Source organism: Clupea harengus, chromosome 23 (genome assembly GCF_900700415.2).
Source record: "Clupea harengus chromosome 23, Ch_v2.0.2, whole genome shotgun sequence".
In the NCBI taxonomy this organism is placed as follows: domain Eukaryota; kingdom Metazoa; phylum Chordata; class Actinopteri; order Clupeiformes; family Clupeidae; genus Clupea; species Clupea harengus.
Window position 1 is genome coordinate 15767979 of NC_045174.1, and position 20465 is coordinate 15788443.

A 20465-nucleotide genomic window follows, 5' to 3' on the forward strand; every position below is an offset into this window, starting at 1 on the left:
GACCAGATTTGTTTTATTTATTTTTTGAAACCACGGGTGGAGAAAGTAACAGAGATGTACCTGTATCAAGTAAAGACTGTCACTCCAAACTTAAGTAAAATATATATATATTTTTTGTTTTCTTTCTCCTTCCTTTCTCTCTGCCCTTGACTCTGGTCATGTTGTGCATGGGACGCATCCAAGGTGTTCTGTGGGCCTTTTGTTTTTTGTATCTTCGGTGTCACTTCCTACCGGACAGCACTTTTTGACACCTGTTTTCATGACACAAAGACTACAGATTCACCTTTTGCGTGAAGGTCTGTGGAAATGAACATCAGCGGAAGAATGGCAGTAGGGATATTTCTTTGAAAAGCATCCTAGTTCTCATCGGAAGGTTGTGCATCAGGTTCTTCACAAGTTGCTTCTGAAACTGGTACCACTGTGATTTTCATTGAGAATGTGTCGATGGCGATGACTACGCAAGAGAAGAGAATGATCAAAATCACTTATGAGTAAAATAAGATGTATTTTTTTTTTTTTTTTTTTTTTTTTTTTTTTTTTTTAAGCTTTGAAAGAGGAAAAACAAAACTTGATCCTGCCCATTGCGTGTGTTGTGTTTGTGATCTAGTTTCAAGCCGCTGTCATTTCTGTGACGATAGTAGACTTTCGATCCTTCCCAGCCCTCAGCTCCCAGCTTCTGGGTGCTTTATGTCGGACCTTATGTCGACCTTATGTCGGACCAGCTTAGATATGAAACCAGAACAACACAAAGCACTTAGCTGATAATTCTCTCTTCTAATTTAGTGTTGTGTCCATTCACTCCATGATGAAACCAAACCTAAACAGATAAAAGCATGAATAAAGTACAAAGCAAAGCCTGTCAAAGTTGGAAGCGATTTTGAGTCATGACTGCAATGCAGTTAACGACACTTGAAAGAAAGATGTTTTGAACATTCTGCAAATTTTCTTTCTACTCGTTTGTTTTCTTTGTCTGTCCATCTTTCTTTGTTTTCCTTCATGCTCATGGCAACACTGTGGCCTGCTCACACACATACACACAAACACACACTTGTGGCATCAAAGCAGCTCACACCTCCATCACTGTGTAAGAGTGAGCGCCCGGTGATTGTTAGAATAGGTTTGAGTCTTTTGGATATGGTGTGTGTGTGTGTTGTGTTTTTTGTTTTTGTTTATTTGTCTTTTGTTTTTTCTCCTTTTTTATTCAAACGGCACGAGGACACTCTGGAACCAGATTTGTGTTGGTTTAGTATCATTTAGGTTTTCTTTGTGGGGTGAGGGTTGCTATTTTCAAATGATATATTGTAAACCTTATTTTATACGTTTGTCTTGTAAATATGCTTTTTTGAATGTTTAAAATATGTTTTACAAGGAAGTATTTCATCTACACATTTCGTCATTTTACCAGAATTTACCATCAGGTTTCTCTCTGTCTTTCTTTTTCTTTTCTTTTCTTTCTTTCTTTCTTTCTTTTTTTTTTCTTTCTTTCTTTCTGGTAAATTATTTTAAGTTCAAGACTGTTGACAAATGAATGTAAAGTTTCGCTCCTGTATAGCTCTCATTAGTGGATGGAACACCTTTGAGCCTTAACTCACTGTGGTATTGCGGAAAATGTAAGCATAATCTAGCTTATCCCCACATCAAAACAATTAAAAGCCTTAACATGTGTTCCACTTTGTGTCCTGTGTCCTTGTCCCGTTGCTTTGTTAGCTTTTAGTTTGTCAAACGGTGGCGCGTTTCAAGATCTTCATGTGCTGACCATCAACTGTGTCCTCCATCTTGAAAGGCTGTATTTGCTGATCGTTGATCCTCCCCTGCCTCACAGGCAAGACCATCTGCACCTCTTAAGGCAGGTTTGGGTGATGATTAATCAAGAGATGTGTGTATGAGGCTGTTTGAAAAGCGTGTCTACATTTACTCAGACTTCCTCTTAGTGCAGGTCTGTTCTTTTTCCACATTTAGAGGTGAAACAGGGAGCCCTCTATCATAGTGAGTTTCCAATTGTGTGATTTGAATTGAGAACAGTAAGGGGCCATGTTCACCTTAGACCTGCCTTCATCTTAGTGTTGGCACAAGGGCATTATCACACCTCAAGAATTTTCCATTTTATCAACACATTTAGTCTGTCCACGAAATGTTGGAATATTTGTTTTGAAAATGGATGCTAAGTCTTTGCTTCACTGGAAACAATGCTGCCGTTTGTAGGCTGGTTCTGATGCATGGTAATTTAAAAAGGGTGTGTGGCAAGTTGCCTGTTGTGGAAGATGAATATGTTCTCTGAACAAAAATGCTAAATTGAGATCTAGGCGCTTTATGTGTGTCAGAGATATATCAGAGATCTAAATCACATAAAACAGATTAGGTTACCTATTATTTTTGTGTGTGTGCATGTGTTCTTTTGTCTTCATCTCAAGCACTCATTTTAGATAGGTTATGTGATTTCATCTGAGGGTCATTTCACCTATACTAAAATGTTAATGAAATCTAGAAAAATATAATGGCCCAGCATTTGAACTTTAACAGTAACTTTTGAACATTAATCCTGCACTATATTGATAAAGAAGTATTGTTATTTAAAATTGTTTGACAATTCCTAGACTTACTTTACCGATATTCTACCCACACAAAAATCCCTTAAACATGCACGAATTTATGTAGGGACTTTTATTTTGGAAATATGTCATCTCAGTGCAACACGAACGGCGGAATAAGCAGTTGAACACGCCAAGATGCCTGAAGTTTTACGTTATGTTCGAGCACTATTTACAATTTCACCAAGTGAATATAGGGCAGAATAACAATGCGATTTTCAATGAGATAACTGTTTTATCTCCATCTGTGTCATGCATTGTATTGTCAATTAGCGAACCTGTAACCTTGCGCAAGATATTGACGCTGATGCGTTTTGACACAACAGGTTGTTCTGATCATTGTTTTCCGATATAGATGCTACTATAATTATTAGCTCATACAGTGTTGTATTTTATTTATCTTATCAAATATCAGGAGAGGTCGACTGATGACAATTGTAACATGCCATAGGCCTACATAATTGGTTTGACAATTCGCAATTAATGGAGTAAATAAACAAACTAGCCTATAAAATAGAAAAATGCGGATGCGTTGAAATCACCGATCGCATTCAACGGAGGGACTGATTCTGGCTGAGGGTCTGTGTGTGTTAGGGTGACCAGGTGAGCAGGTCCTGCATATTGAGATAATGACCAGCATTTTCATTTAATTGTCAAAAATAAGAACACATTGATGCGTTCTTTTCCCCGCCCGGCACATGAGGCGCTGCCGTTGCGGCATAGTTTCTGCTCTCTTTAATAGCACTAGGTGACGTCAAAAGCAGCAACCAGAGGCACATCCAGCCCAGTTATTTAAACGGAAAAGGTGGTGCGTTGAACACACGGTTGTGTTACTTAAGCGTTGCAACTATGGCAGCGTGTTTATTTATTTATTTCCAGACCTTCCTTATCTTGCGTTTGTAAAGGACTTCAGTTGGATCCATTGTGCGCACTGCCTTTTAAATACGCTGCATGATGCCTGGTTCTTTGGATTGTGCCTTTAAGGAATGTTTATTTTGGATGTCTATCAATATCAATGTGACATTAGTGTGCCTTTGGGATGGCAACACAGCCCTGTGCTCATATCTTTCATCATATCTTTTCAAAAGCTGTATCTTGTATGGCCTAATTGGTGTGCTGTTGCATCGACTAGAGGACAAAGTATAGATGTAATGGCAGAATAGAAATTCCTAGAGTTAGACAGACATTGTCAAACTACGTCTCATCCCACATTTGGTCTGTTTGTATCTGGTCACCCTAGTGTGTTGAAACCCTTAAATAGTGCTAGCTACTTGGAAGCAAGAACAATACAGCCTTTCCCCTCATATTTTCTATTTTTGATTAGTGCCGATGAATGGTAATCAGTAAGCTCAAACTTTTCCAATCTGGGACCAAGAAATGAGTAACAATATACAAATCTCTACTTTCTGATGGAAGTATTCACAGACCCCAACGTGTCTAGGGGTGTTCATGTTATGTTATCAAGGGAATCGGGGATATGATTTAGGAGACTGGTGTAGGCTATTGTTGGCTCTTTTTCCAGCAAGTTTGTATGTCCTTATTAATCCGAATGTCTTAAAGTCCAATTTTGAGTGGCTAATCAGTAGCCTAAATATGGGTTAAATGCGGTAACCCTTCACTGTATTCCCACGCCATCCTGTCATCTGCCCTGTCCGTCAAATAAGACAAAAGAACTGCTGCCTGAGTTTCCCCTTCCAGCAAGGGCAGTGAGACACGAGACGAGAGGAGACGCGAGGCGAGCCTAACTTTGAGCGGTGCGGGTGCGAGCGTGCGCACACAAGGAGTAATTTTGTTTTTTTTCTTTTACTCGTATTTGATAAGTGTGAACATATACCGTCGCTGTGTGTTGATTCAACCCTGTATAGTTAATTGTCAAGGTCGATTGCTTTTCTATTTGTGTGCACAGAACAACTGAGGTAGACTGTAAACACAGTGACGTCATGGTAGCTTGAAACAGTTATACACATGGATTGAAAAGTCAATAAACACAGTATTCTTAATACAGATTTCTGAACCGACGTCCTGAGGGTATGCTTTCGTCTTTTTGTATCCTTCCCCCAACTCAACCCTATGTGTGCACGTGTATTGTCATCAGACAACCGGTTTGGACTGGAACAGCGGCGGTGTCAAATGTGGCACAGCGCCTCTGCGGTTGAAATCGTGCACGTGGCATATGTTTATGTACAACAACATAGGCAAGATGTGTTAGAAATGAAAATGTAACATTATGAAACACGTCGACCAAAACCATTGAGGACTGGTCCTTAAACATATTCTTGTTGGGAAAATTCTGCCTTATCAGATTGGCTGATATGATTTGTTTATAGTTCTCTGAGGAGTTATACAAGATTCATTCTTTTTGACGTTTGAGGGTATAGCCACGAGGTGACAAAACATTCTAAAAGGTTAGAATATTACATTTGGTTAAGATATATTACATTTGGGAACCTTTGCTGAGAAATATAGCCTAACATTATTGCTCACAGCCTATGGGAAGGGGTCCGTTGCATCTGTCAGTATTTTAATGGAGAGGAAAGAAACTGACGGACAATTTCAATTTTTACATACACAGACAAAACAACGTCTTTCTCAGCTCTCGACTCGACTATGAGTCGTTTGATGTTCAGAACAGCTGTGCTTATAATCACTGTAAAAGAGGAGGAAGTTAGATATCGGAATAGGCAGACCAGCGAGAACAGCTTCAAACCGGTTTCAACACCCGGCAACAAAAGCTGCTACTGCAGCCTTCCCCCTCAGTTGCCTCAGCCTGCTACTGAAGACTGAAGAGTGAACGAGAATATGATGTTACCATTCAGAAGATGCTGTTTCTGCATTAGTCCTTTAGCAAAGTCTTGCAAAAATGATATCTAAAGTATTTGTCGAAGGTCCAGGGGCCAGCTAGCCGTATCCAACGAGCTACTTCAAAGCTGACGAATATAAACATTAGTCTGTCTGCAGGTGGCTGGACATCGGAGGTAAGATTGATTTTGTTCTATCATTTTTATTATTATTATTAAAATTTAGTATGCTAGACTTGCGATTTAATTTACTCTGATTGGTCCAATGTCAAGTATAAATATGCTATTACTGAATGTTATTTACAAATGTTTTAGCAGTTGTGGACAGACATTTTTGAGAAATTGTTATTGTTATTGTTATAATGATGAAAAATCTCTCATTTAATGTCGAATCTGTTTTGGTTGCTTTTGATATTTTGGTGAACTTTTTGCGTTGTCTTTCAATAAATAGTCCCCAAACAAAGAACGACCGCAAACTTTTGATTTTGCGCACCATCAGTGCGCGCTAACTATCAGTGCGCTCAACTGATATCTTGGAACACAAGGGCGATCGAATGGAATGCGCCTTCGCTCATTCAAACGTAACGCCAAGAGCGCTCATAGCGGACCATGAAGAAAACTCTTCTCAGTTTAGGGCGCGGTTTCCTAGTAAGGAACCAGCATTTTCAAAAACATTTTTTTTCTTAAATGTATCACAGGTTAGTTATTTAAAGGACCGTTTCCTTTCTTTCTTTCTTTTTTGTTAACCTATACCTTGCATCATTCTATGTCCATTAACACACTTGCTCACATCATCTTTGTCTCCCTCTAGGAAAACTCGGCCACAGAACCTCAGCTCCTTAAAGCACAAAAAAAACAACAACAACACAAAATGACACTTCCGAGCACTAAAAAAGCCCCGGACGGTGGCTGGGGATGGGCCGTGGTGGTGGCATCTTTCCTGGCTCTCTTCCTGGCCTATGGGTCCCCCCAGTCGGTGGGAGTGCTCTATCCAGAGTGGTTGAGCACGTATCAGGAGGGCAAAGGCATGACAGCCTGGGTGGGCTCCCTGGTGTCTGGCATTGGCTTGATTGCAAGTAAGTTCAAAGTGTGTGTGTGTGTGGTTCTTTTGATCCTGCCTGAGACGCTTTAATCCCCCCGTTTGAAGAAAAATAAACATGGCTACTTCTCTGCACACAATGATTATATTATATACACTACTAAGAGGGAATTGAACACTCATGTGACACTCATCCGTGATAACTCTACCCAAATGTGAGTCCATCAGTGTCCCCCGAAAGCTGAGCAAAAGCTTCTTATTGAAAAAAGCTCTGGTTAAAACAAACCAAATAGATGCTGCTTTTTAGTATGAAAGCTCTGCATTGTCCAGGATGTTATGAAAGTAATATTTTACCCTTTTTGCCTGAAATGCCATGACACAGTGGACTAGTCGCAGTAATCACCCTGGATACTGCACTGTAATATCCCTCCAGCAGTAGTGAATTGATAACCTTCTCACTTTCATCTTTATCGACCATCTTTATGGGGTCAGTTATGAAACAGATCTGTCAGTTGCATTCCAATCATTGACCAGAAAGCTGCTTTGTCAGTATCGCTCCCAGCTCTGGAACAGCTGATGGCTAATGATGGTGTATGTATTGTACCACTGGGTCATTGATGCTGTCAGCAGATGCACTTGCCTTGTGGTCCTAACAGAATCTCTAGATAGAGACAGACTATAGAGCATCCCGCTGTGCTGCAGTAACACAGTTAGCCTCCAGAGGGTTTGGAAAGCATGGGAAAAGCCCCAAGGCAAGGCTTTGTTTACTTATGTTAGCATAGTGCTTCTGGAGTGTCCCATCATCCCAGAATAGCTATCACCTATGTCATACATGAATGGATGCCTATTGGTAAGCCATCTGTTTATCAGATTTTGCTGATTGCTGTTGACTAACTGAATCTCTTTCACTGTGTGTTTCTCTCTCTCTCTCTCTCTCTCTCTCTCTCTCTCTCTCTCTCTCTCTCTCTCTCTCTCTCTCTCTCTCCCTCTCCCGATAGGTCCCATATGCAGTGCATGTGTGGTGAACTTTGGAGCCAGGCCGGTGACCATCTTCAGCGGGGTCATGGTGTCAGGGGGTCTCATGCTGAGCGCCTTTGCACCCAACGTCTCCTTCCTCATCTTCTCCTACGGTGTAGTCGTCGGTAAGCCTGACCTACCCTCATACCCTCCTTTTGAAGAAGATAGATATATTGTCATTGCATGTTTTATCGAGGAAATAGTACAGTTTAGAAAGTCATATAGATGCTTATATCTAAAGCGAGAGTGCACTGAAGGTATACATGTCTGCAGCACTTGTGTTATGTTCACCAGGAAATCATTTTGAACACCTTCCGTGTTTTGAATGTCACTGGGAAAAACATTAGTGGGTCTTCTGTTGCTGTTTCAGTGCACGTGTGTTATGAGTCAAAAGACAGCAGCCAAGAGAAGAATCCCCATTGCCAGTCCTGTTCGGGTGCTGTTTTGAGGTGCTTCCTGTCCGGGTGCTGTATTGAGGTGCTTTATTCTGTTGTTTTCCAGGACTAGGCTGCGGGTTGGTCTATGCTGCTACCATGACGATCACCTGTCAGTATTTTGACAAGAGACGTGGCCTCGCTCTTGGGATTGTCTCCACAGGTATGATGCCAGTTTCCTACTTTTCACTGTCTCTGTCATTTAACATTCAATTCTAAAAGTAGAACTGTATACATTGGATTTTCATCGTTTGAATTGTACAGACACCAAACCTGTAGCTACACTAACAATACAAACATTTTATTTATTTATTGTATTTATTACATTTTATTTATTCTCATTTAATAACATCTGCATTGTTGTAGGACTGTGCATATAACCCAGTTTTGATATATCGAATATCTGACAGTCTCCTCAAACGGTTACTGCACAGTCCTTTGATGCCATGTATTTGCATCGGTTAACCACATACACATTGACTTAGAATGGGAGAAACGGAAGGCAAGTCTTACTTTACACTGACAAAGACATTGACGGTGAAAGCTAACGCTACACTAACGCAATTAACTTATACAGACGAAACAAGTCACACACACTAACACTAGACACAAAAGGGAGGCACGATCCACACTCTCCCAGAACGGAACACTACAAATGACAGAATAAACAATCTCTCACTAGTATGGAATGCTAGGAGCCACCCACAGTCCGTGGTCTGTTTTGAAATTCCTTTGCGATTGGACATTATTTGTTGAATTTTAGAATTTCTGCAATGTTTCCAGTCAACGAGCACATTATACTCACCGGTTCTGCCTCTCTTCAGGTACTAGTTTTGGAGGTTTCATCTACGCCACTGGTCAGAACGAGCTGGTTGAGCTCTTCGGCCTGGACGGCTGCCTGCTGATCATCGGTTCCCTGGCCCTCAACGTCATCGCCTGCGCAGGTCTCATGAGGCCACTGCAATTACCCGCCTACTACCTCAAACAGAAAGCCGCCGCCTTTGAGAAGGTCGAGGGCCAACTCTTGGAGAAGGTTGTGACCTCCGACCTCGACCCTATCAAGCCACCTTGCGACAAAACCGCAGACAACCCACTGATCGCCACGGAGACCAAGGAGCCTACGGAGCCGGTGGTGTTCAAGCGTAGCTTCTCCATCTGCGCGGTGCTGGTGGAGGTCATCAAGAAGAAGCAGAAGACGTACTCCTCCTACGCGCGCTCGACAGCCGACCTGTTCCAGGACCGCGTCTTCGGCTCGCTCTGCGTCAGCATCTTCCTCTTCAGCCTGGGCGCCTTCCCGCCGCTGCTCTTCATGGAGGATGTGGCGCAGAGCGAGGGCCTCATCGAAGGCGTGAGTCTCTTCCCGCTGGTGTCCATCGTTCAGGTGGCCGGCGTGCTGGGCAAGCTGGGCCTGGGCATGATGACGGACATCCGCTGGATGAACAGCGTCTACCTCTACGCCTTCACTGCTCTGGGCTCCGGCATGGCTCTGCTCGCCATCCCCTTCACCAAGAACTACGTGGGGCTGCAGGTCATCTCCGCGGTGATCGGGTTCATGTCGGGGAACTGGTCCATCACGCCGTACGTCACCACCAAGGTGGTGGGCATTGAGCGGCTCACTGAGGCGCACGGGATCCTCATGTTCTTCGGTGGTTTCGGGATCATGCTGGGACCTCCAGTTGTAGGTAAGGACAGAAGCCATTTTGGCTCAAACTTTAGTGACTCTGAATCCCTCTACACACACTGCTCAGCCCTGCAAGGGTAGTGTGGCTTTTGAGAAAGGCATCTGAAAAGTGTACATTTTATTTCACATGTGAGTTGAAAACATACTGGACACTGGTCAGTAGCAACTGGTCGCTCTTAACACTGATCTCATTCTTCCTCTTCTTTCTGGCAGGCTGGTTCTTCGACTTTATGCAGTCCTACGACCTGGCCTTCTACTTCAGTGGTGTGTGTGTGTTGCTGGGGGGCTTCCTCCTCGTCGTCTCCTCCCTTCCCTGCTGGCCCAGGCCCAAGGGAGACACCCGCGCCTCTGACGAAGAATACACTAACGACCTGGTGGCAGCCGTCGCCTAAGCAACAACGTTGCTCCTCTGGGTCGCGCTGGTCTGCTCCAGGATATCCAAACAAGTCTACATAGCGATAACCTGCCTCTGGAAAAAAATATGTTTATTTTGAAGCAAGGGGAAAGGGAGTGTAATTGATGTATTCCTTAAAATGCATTTAAACTGCAACGTAAACAAGGTGTTCTAGCTTGACCATAACTGTAGTGTTAAAACATTAGGGTTATGTTGGGTTATTTGATTTGATCTGACCATGGGACTTTAAGAATATGACGGTTCTGCAGGGTTATGTTGTTATGGCCTTGTTTTAAGAGGCCCTGAGCAAATTCTCACACATAGAACACACAGCTAAGTGACGGTTTAAGTTTACAATTACAGATACTGCACTTAAGCTACCAAAAAGAAATGGATGATTTCCTTTTTAATCTCAAATGCAGCAACGGTTGCAGATACCCTAGCAAGGAAGCCATGCTGTATTGAAAAGCTGTAGAGATAATGAAAAAAAAATTGAAATAATTATGTTTTTTTTTTCTGACACTTACAAATGCAAAAACATTAACAGAAAACAGTGTGCGTGAATGAGTAGTACAGGGAGTGTTGATGTACTTGTCAGTTGTTGTTTTTTAATAATTATTGTTATTATTATTACATTTTCTGTTGTCTTTGTGTGTATGTAACCAAAGTTTATTTTCAAGATTAAGTGGTTTGGTTTGATTGATTGATTGATTGATTGATTGACTGAGAAAACCTTACTGTGACTTATAGATACAGTAGGGTTAATAGGCGCCCATCTGCTTTGTCTAAACAAAGCACATTGTGCCCTGTTAGTTTTGTCAGTGTCCTCCAGTCACCACACTGGGTTGTTCGGTTTTTGTTTTTGTTTTGTTTTGTTTTGTTTTGTTTTTGACAAACGATATGTATGAAGCAATATGTATGATGCACATACCTTAAGGTGACCTGAATATACAGTATGTGCTTATTGTAAAATTGTAGCCACAGTTCATTTTGATTACATGGTATGCTGTAATTCACACTAGCCTTTGTAGTCGCCATTTGCAATACATGCACTGATGGGTTTGTGAGTATTGATACCCGTGTTTTGTAAGTTCCTTCTCCCAACGTGGACCGGAAAACATTGTTGTTACTTGAAAAAAAAAATGTCTTTGGAATATTTTTAACATAAAGCCACACAACCCTTTGATATCCCAAAAAACTACCAGTCTGATCTAAGTCATGCTGTTTTTGTTATTTATGTATTTATGTTTCCTACAATGATTCATTCGCCTTATTTTTTTTATAAAATGTCAATACATTTTTGTAATAAAAAAACAAAAACATCTCACTGACTTTTGTCGTCTGTAAGCCTACAATTTGTGTGTGTGTATGTATAACTACTAAGTAGAAATTATGCATTCTGTTAAACTGGCAGGGGAGTTGAAGACTGCTTAAGATTGTAAACAAACCTAGAGGGTCACCATGGACACAGTACCTGTGTGGTTGGTGTCAACTGCGGAGGCAGCCCAAGGGTCACATGACATGTTTGTTTACCTGAGCTGCATGATTCTGCTGTTTGCCTCAACATCATGAGTGTACGTATGTAGGTGAACAGTAAGGGACCACTCCTTATTCCCTCACTCCTTCCTTCTCTCTCTCTCTCTCTCTCTCTCTCTCTCTCTCTCTCTCTCACACACAAGCTCCCTCACATACAGTAATGAAACACTCAACACAGCAAATATATGGAGGAGGGAAGTGCGCTCTGACAAATGCCCCTTTCATGACTTCACCTAGTTCCACTCTTGAAAAGAAGAAAAAAAAGAAGAAAACTTTGAGCTGTGAGTTTCTCTGTTGGACCCTGGTATTATGACAGTAATAACACGCTCTAGCTGACCACTGGATAAATGTGTAGGAAAATAAGCATCTGAATTTTTTATTTCAAAACCTTGCATTCCACTTTCTGGAGTGACCCTCTAGGTCTTTCAAGGAATTTATGGGACCTGTTCTTAAATGTTTACTTATTTGAACAGTGGTGGCTGTTTTAAAGGCTCATATATAGGCTGCCTTGGAAAACTGCATAGACAAGAGATTGGTAGAATTATCAATAGATAGACTTCCAGAATACAACCACAGAATCCTTTAAACTTTAGAAATCTTCAATCCATTGAAGAAACCTCATATATAGCGGTTTGACAATCACTGTTATGGTAACAACATTTTTCAGAGAAGACATTGTTTTGTTTTGCTCTCTCTTTTTGAAGTACGTACAAAGAACACTTTTAAAACAAGTCCTCCGTAAACACCATCACTGAGGTGAGAAAACATGAAAACACATCCATGACATCCTCGTTGACCCCTTTCCTGTAGACAGTCAGTCCCCAATTCCGGCTCCAAAACACACCAGTAATTTCCTGTTCCAGAGCTCCATGATTCCCCATCGTATCCCATTACGCACCCTGCGACCCAGTCCCTTTGTTTGGGTCCCGTATTCCGGTAAATCCGCCCCATCAGAATGACTCAAAGGCATCACGGAGAGCCTGGGCTGGTTTTAGCTGGTTCGCGGATGGTCTGGTTGAGAAACAAAGACAGAAGTTGGTCTGAAACCCAAGCGCCCCTCACATAATTTCCCTGTGTGTGTGTGTGTGTGTGTGTGTGTGTGTGTGTGTGTGTGTGAACGTTTGTGTCTGTGTGTGTGTGTGTGTGTGTGTGGTGTGTGGTGTGTGTGTGTGTGTGTGTGTGTGTGTGTGTGTGTGTGTGTGGTGTGTGTCTGTGATCCCACTTCACAGGCCCAATGTAACTTTGGTGGAGAATGAGATATTGTGCTCTTATCTGACATCTGACTTGCATATTGTGTTTGTGGGTTTGAAGCTGAAGGAACCTTTTCTAAACATATTCTTCTCATTATTATTCCTCTCCTTGTCTGTCGCTCGCCTGATTGTGGTACACATACACACACACACACACACACACACACACACACACACACACACACACACACACACACACACACACACACACACATACACACATACACACATACATACACACACACACACACACACACACACACACACACACACATACATATATACAAACATATTAGTGGCCTAACAAAAACAGTTTGTGTTCTGGGGTGGTCTAGGGACAAGCTTTGGAAAAAAGAAGTGATTCAGAGGGACTGGAGAGGAGAGGGATTTTGGGTGGGTTAAGAGCTGAGTAATGCTTGGCAGGGGAACGCCTGGAGGGACGGTCATGACACTTGTGTTCAATGACAAACACCCCCCCCCTCTCTTCCAGTTTGTTAGTTACATTTACACCACTCTTGCCTCACCACACACACACACACACACACACACACACACACACACACACACACACACACACACACACACACACACACACACACATACCCACACACACATACCCACCCCCTTCATACAGGATGATGCAAGAACCTCTGAGGATTGTGTGTGTCTGTGTCTGTGTGTGTGTGTGTGTGTGTGTGTGTGTGTGTGTGTGTGTGTGTGTGTGTGTGTGTGTGGTGAGGCAAGAGTGGTGTAAATGTAACTAACAAACTGGAAGAGAGGGGGAAATAGATGTTTGAAATAGAGCATATTTGCCACACGCATGTTGTATGCTTGACAACTCCCAGCTGTTCTTTGGTGTATTAGACTGCTTGTCCGCTTTGGGAGTATGTCCAAGTCAACACCACACACACACACACACACACACACACACAGACACACAGACACACAGACACACAGACACACACACACTCCCACACACACACACACACACACACACACACACACACACACACACACACACACACACACACACACACACACACACACACACACACACACACATACACATATGTGTGTGTGTGTGTGTGTGTGTGTGTGTGTGTGTGTGTGTGTGGTGAGGCAAGAGTGGTGTAAATGTAACTAACAAACTGGAAGAGAGGGGGAAATAGATGTTTGAAATAGAGCATATTTGCCACACGCAGTCATGACACTTGTGTTCAATGACAAACACCCCCCCCTCTCTTCCAGTTTGTTAGTTACATTTACACCACTCTTGCCTCACCACACACACACACACACACACACACACACACACACACACACACACACACACACACACACACATACCCAGAACCTCTGAGGATTGTGTGTGTCTGTGTCTGTGTGTGTGTGTGTGTGTGTGTGTGTGTGTGTGTGTGTGTGTGTGTGTGTGTGTGTGTGTGTGTGTGTGGGAGTGTGTGTGTGTCTGTGTGTCTGTGTGTCTGTGTGTCTGTGTGTGTGTGTGTGTGTGTGTGTGTGTGGTGTTGACTTGGACATACTCCCAAAGCGGACAAGCAGTCTAATACACCAAAGAACAGCTGGGAGTTGTCAAGCATACAACATGCGTGTGGCAAATATGCTCTATTTCAAACACACCTCTCTGACTCTGCACTTCCTGTTTTTTAAGCTTTTAAATAGATCTACCGATGCCACCTCATAACTGGCAGAAACAGCTCCTCTGTGTACGGGTTGCTGTGATGCGTCTTAGTGACCTTGTCCTGGAACTCTGGCCTGGCGCAGCCGAACCACACATTCTCATTGTGGTCTGGAAATATTCCATCAGAGTTTTGGATTAGTGTTGAGCCCTGAGCACTGATCAAAATGATATAGAAGGTGATTGGATCATAGCAGTCAGAGCAAACTTGACCTGGAAGTTTTAAACCACATATTCTCACTGTTTTCCGGACGTATATTTAGTATATTAAAGGTGATTCGGTCAGTTCTCATGACAAAAACAGACCTTGGAATAAATATAGTAGAAACGCATATTACCCAAAGGTACATGTGGATACGCATCACAGCCCATAAATAAATAACTTGCAAAACTGGGTGGGAGAAGAGGTATTTTGGTATGAAATCCATTCCACACCAAGTTAATTTCCTGTATGTGTAAATATACTTGGCCATTAAAAAGAATTCTGATTCTGATTCTGATTCTGATTTATTTGTGACAGATGTCATGCGGATGGGGATTTAAAAATCTGGATGTTATGATGCGAAGAAAACATGAGCCGATGGCCAAGACATGCATCAAGACATTCAACTCCCTTCCGCTTGTTAAGTCATGGGACTGCAATGGAGATTTTAAATTCTTTAAACAAATACTTTAAATCCCCCAAAGGAGCCTCTGGCAAATGAAATGTGTCTGGGGGAGGTGTTGCAGAGTTCGTATAATGCACATTTGTCTCATAGTCTCATTGCTCCTGGGAACACATGCTGTTCATAGTCTGTTGTGCCACCAAAGCAAACACGGAGACCTGAGAATGACCTGAGCAGACCTGTTGAAACACCGTCCACCCAGAGGACGTGACTTTCCCACTTAAACTGGTCATGTGATTTATCAGCTTCACGTGCCCTCGAGTCATACCCAGCTCCGCACGCTCATGTTAACCCTATCACACCCTATCTATCCATCAATCTATCTGTCTACACAAGACTTACAGTACAGTGGTGGCCTGTATATTATCTATACAATATTTAGAGTATATACTGTATATACAGCCCAGTATATATATATATGGATAGATAGATAGATAGATAGATAGATAGATAGATAGATAGATATCGATATCGATATAGATATAGATATAGATCTAAGAAACTAGCATTTGGAGTGGTCTGAATAAAATGATGAGGCATTTCCAGTGGGTCAAATTAGGAGTGAATAGTAAAAGACAGTGAACAGTAACAGTGAACAGTAACAGTAAACTGTAACAGTAAACAGTAAACAGTAAACAGTAAACAGTAAACAGTAACAGTATAAGGCAGCGACTTTGCTGGAGATGGCATCAGAGGACAAGGCCATGCGAGCTGTCCAAAAAAGCTCCACTGGACTGAGGAATGTGAGCAGGCTTTTCAGGGCCTGTGATAAAAAGGCTCTTTGTCAGGATCCAGTGCTGTGTAGTCCTGATTTGGAAAAGTCCTTTATTGTGGAGGCAGAAGAACAGGGGCTAGGGACAGTATTGCTCCAGGGTGAAACTGGGGGAAGAACAACCAGTAGCTCACATTAGTCGCCGTTTAGCACGGGAATGTAGCTATTCAACCGTGGCGACAGAATGCTTGGCAATTAAGTGGGCGTTGGACTCCTTCAAGTATTACCTTGTGTGCCTTTGATTAATGTTGGAGACTGAGCATCGGGCCTTGACATGGCTTGGCAAAATGAGAGACAATAATGGCAGACTTGTAGTTTAGAAGTATAGTTTTTGCCTATTTAGCCATTTGATTTTGAGGTTTTGTATTAGGCAGGGAAGCTGAATTGTACAGCGGATTACTTATCTAGGACACCACAAGTGGATTGGAGCAAATAGTAAAATACACTGGGCCACGACTACGCTGAAGATGATATCAGAGGACAAGGCAATGCGAGTTCATTTATATTACACAATTCATAAATATATATTGGTTATTCAAAGTGCTTGTGAAAAGATGAAAGATGTTTGAGCACGACAGAAAATCAGATGTACCCTTCTCGTCCGTGCTTCTGTAGCAAAGAGCACCTCTTGTTGTTGATTGGGTGGAATAGTGTATGGCTCGGTTTGAGCCCCTTTGATTGTGTTCCATTTGAATAGAATAGAAATAGAATAGAAATAGAATAGAAATAGAATAGAATAGAAAAGCCTTTTTATGTCAGTGCTGGGACTGTGTATGAACACCAGAGTTTTATTTAGTACAGATTTGAATCTGACCAAAACATTTTATTCAATTATAATCAAGAACTGTACATTCAAATAACAAGAAAAGACACGAAACCTTCTGTTAAATTCAGCAACATTGTATCTATTTTCCAGCTCTATCACATTTGTAGCATGTCCATGGACTCAATGCTGAGGACATACTCAGATTCATTAGAAATGAAAGACCTCTTATCACACTTCCCATTCATTCAGTCCAGGAATATACTTCATTCCTCCCAGGAAGACTGGTCCTGTACATAAGTGATATTTCAAGGTAGGCTATCTTTGAAGCAACATCCCATTCCAAAAATGCCTCAAAGGGAAGCCCCAACAGGATTTCCCCCTCCTTCCCCGCTTGTCTAGAGAGAGCTGTGTGAAAGATCCCGTATAGCCAGGAGAAGCCAAGAATACCCTGAAGAACACACACAGACACAGACACAGACACACACACACACACACACACACACACACACACAAACTCTTCTCTCTTCAGGAAGCAACAGACAGTCACGTTTGGGCTGTAACCTGATCTAGCTTTTTGAAGGCACACACAGCTGTTACACAGAGCATTATGCTCTGAGCATACCTCCTAAACCAATCGGAGCCAGGCCTGCTTCCTGTTGCTGTGGCAAGCGCTGTCACTGTGTAATGATTACGTCATGGTTGTATCAGGGCCGGTCCTTCCTACAGGCGACATAGGCGGTTGCCTACATAGACATAGGTCTATACATAGACATATGTATACTATGTCTATGGGTCTATACATGTCTATGGTTGCCTCGGGCGCCCCTCCAAAAAAATCTTATAATTTTTTTTTTTTGCTGGGCAGAGTTTTTTTGCGCCCCCTTCTATATCTCCAACCAATATTTTGACAAAAATGAATCTAACATAATGGAAAAATCATAGACATATATAGATATATATATATGTCTATGGGAAAAATTAGCCAAAAATCGAAAGAGGAAGGGGTAAGTACCTCCTGGATGTTGTCAGAACATGTGATCAGATTGAGGGGTATGGTTTGAATGTGTGTGTCCAACCAACGTCAACGAAATAAACTATGAAGAGGCAAAAGCCATCCGGGGCGCAATTCAAAAAGAAAAGAAAGGAAGAAGAAGAGAAATGTGCCAAGGAGAAAGGTAAATCCTTAAATCCTGTTCTTAGCCTAGAATGAATCCCAGATAAGAAAACTTTCACGAATGCCAGAATTGCCCCGGGCACTTTGGTGGAGTTAAGAAGGAAATATGTACCTTATCATTGAAAGCCTTATACTCCCTGTCACATAGTTATTTTAGGATTTTACAGAGGTGGGTATATCAAAAATAATATGTCCATTTATTATACATTATACAAAAAAGACATGATTAAAATATTGAGGGCCAGCCAGTCATAAAGTACACCAGGGGCGCACAGATAAAGCCAATAGCTATTGCAACAACACTACAAAAAGCTTACTCGTTGCATAGCACACCCATTTAGGAAGACAAACACGGCAACTTGTCAACAAGTGAGGAATACTGGTGAAAATCCAAGTATTGTATTGTCAACTTTAGCGAATGGATTGTATGTAATATCGCTAGTTAGCTAACGCTGGCTAGCCAGTGACGTGTTGACGTTCCTTGTTATCATTGCCATTCAGTCGAAACTGTCATCAGGCTATCTTTAGCAAAACATAGCGCAAGTTCAGCTGTACCGCAATTTGCGTCATTTTCGTTGTGTCATGAAATTGAAATTTGAGTAATTATAACAACGTTAGTTTTGGTGTAGCGAGCTAGCCAGTTAATTAGACATGATTCAACTAACATGAACAACTGGGGGTCGCCAGGAGTGAAGCTTGCCTAGGGCGCCAAATGTGCTATGGCCGGCCGTGGATAGCATATAATGCCAGAGGATGAGACTTCCTTGTTTCCTATGTGAATTGACTTCAACAAATTCTGACAAAGCATACAGTTTCATTTACAGTACTTAACTGAACTAATGGCAGAAACTACCATCCTGTAAGTTACCGTTGCACAATTTTCCCATGGCTAAACATGATAATAATAATAATAATCTTTATTTATAGAGCACTTGTTACAAAGTATTTCACAGAGGCAGCAAAAAAAAAAAAAATGCTGATTTGCAGGTCAAGAATTTCAAGACATAACATTGCAAAGTGTTTTGAGGCTGAGGCATGCTGAAGTATGAGGTCATGATTCTTAAGAAGAACACAGGAATCAAATGTCGATCAATGTTGCCATCTACTGTTCCTAGCAAGACATTGCAACAAAGAAATTCGTTTTTCTCAGTCACTTTGGTACATTTCTTGAATCATTCTTAACATTTTAAATACAGTGCATTTCTCAAAACAATTAGTCACCACACAATGGATTACCTGCAAAATCCCACAACCCAATAAATATGTCAATATGCCAAGTCCTTTTTGTCATGGTTTGAGGGGAAAGAAGGAAAAAGGGAGAAAAGAGAGGAGAGAGAAGGGAGAAAATGTGGGTGTTTCCGCATCCATATCTATCTGAGAAATACATTTCTAACTGCTTAAACGCACATATGAAAATTCGGAATGTTTTAAATTATTTTGGACACGCCACAGACGGGATACGAACCCACGACTCTAAGTTTCGTTCTATTCGCAGTTTTTCTCAGTCACTTTGGTACATTTCTTGAATCATTCTCAAAACAATTAGTCACCACACAATGGATTACCTGCAAAATCCCACAACCCAATGAATATGTCAATATGCCAAGTCCTTTTGTCATGGTTTGTAACAGAGACAGTCAAAATACTTAGTCATGGTGTCATTATAAAATTATATCCTGGTGATGTGTGAAAGTATTTTCCTTATTTCCATATTTGCTTTTTACTGTTTCTCTTTCGCTTATAGTAATGTATGGGTTGAAAAACAATGAAACAATCTTGCTGGCCAAATACATTCTTGTCTAAACCATTTAGGCACTTCCCATGTATAACTACAAATTACCTTGGCGTAGATCTTTTCAAACGATCCTCTTTCATGGAAACATTTCAAAACATGAAACTCATCTTCACCTGCCACAATCTGGAGTACTTTCTGCCAGGTAAAGCCCCTACAGCTGAAAATCAATAAACTGCTTTTGTCAACCTTGAAAGTAATCAGTAGTACTTCGTAATTTGACACTAGTTGAGCTGAGGCTGGCAGCTGAGCAGACTAGCCCCAGTGGCCTAATGGATAAGGCACTGGCCTCCTAAGCCAGGGATTGTGGGTTCGAGTCCCATCTGGGGTGAGATATAGCAGAGTGGCGCAGCGGAAGCGTGCTGGGCCCATAACCCAGAGGTCGATGGATCGAAACCATCCTCTGCTAGTTTGTCTTTAATTGCCACTCCAGTCTAGTTCCACGCAAGTTGCCTTTCACAATCCGCAGTCTGACGACAGGATGTGAAGTACGGCAGGAGTCTGACTGCAGGCAGGAAGAGCAGAGTGGCGCAGCGGAAGCGTGCTGGGCCCATAACCCAGAGGTCGATGGATCGAAACCATCCTCTGCTAGGCAACCCTTTTGAGTGTCCGGTGTTCTTCTCCTAGCTCTATGCCATGGCTTAGACAGATGTTGTGTAGCACACAACAGGCTAGGATGATCTGGCAAACCTTTTCGGGGTCATATAGCAGTCTCCCTCCCGATGCATCCAAACATCGCCACTATCCCTTCAGCATGCCTATGCTGCGCTCCACTACCGACCGCACACTGGCATGTGCTGTATTGAAGTGGGCTTCCTAGGCTGTCTGAGTGTGCGCAATCGGGGTGAGAAGCCATTGGGAACCCT

General features: G+C 42.1%; 1 protein-coding gene and 1 non-coding gene across 2 annotated transcripts; both read left to right on the forward strand.

The window, feature by feature from the left end:
- The first annotated feature begins 4786 nt into the window (after positions 1-4786).
- On the forward strand, positions 4787-11275 carry slc16a9b (solute carrier family 16 member 9b). Its single transcript, XM_012839229.3, has 6 exons — positions 4787-5563; positions 6198-6462; positions 7424-7567; positions 7944-8039; positions 8701-9558; positions 9771-11275. The coding sequence occupies exons 2-6, from the start codon at positions 6258-6260 to the stop codon at positions 9947-9949; spliced, it is 1482 nt and encodes a 493-aa protein (XP_012694683.1). The 5' UTR covers positions 4787-5563; positions 6198-6257; the 3' UTR covers positions 9950-11275.
- An 8582-nt stretch (positions 11276-19857) lies between these two features.
- Positions 19858-19930, forward strand: trnar-ccu. The gene has a single exon. It is a non-coding gene; the product is annotated as a tRNA-Arg (tRNA).
- Positions 19931-20465: the final 535 nt, after the last annotated feature.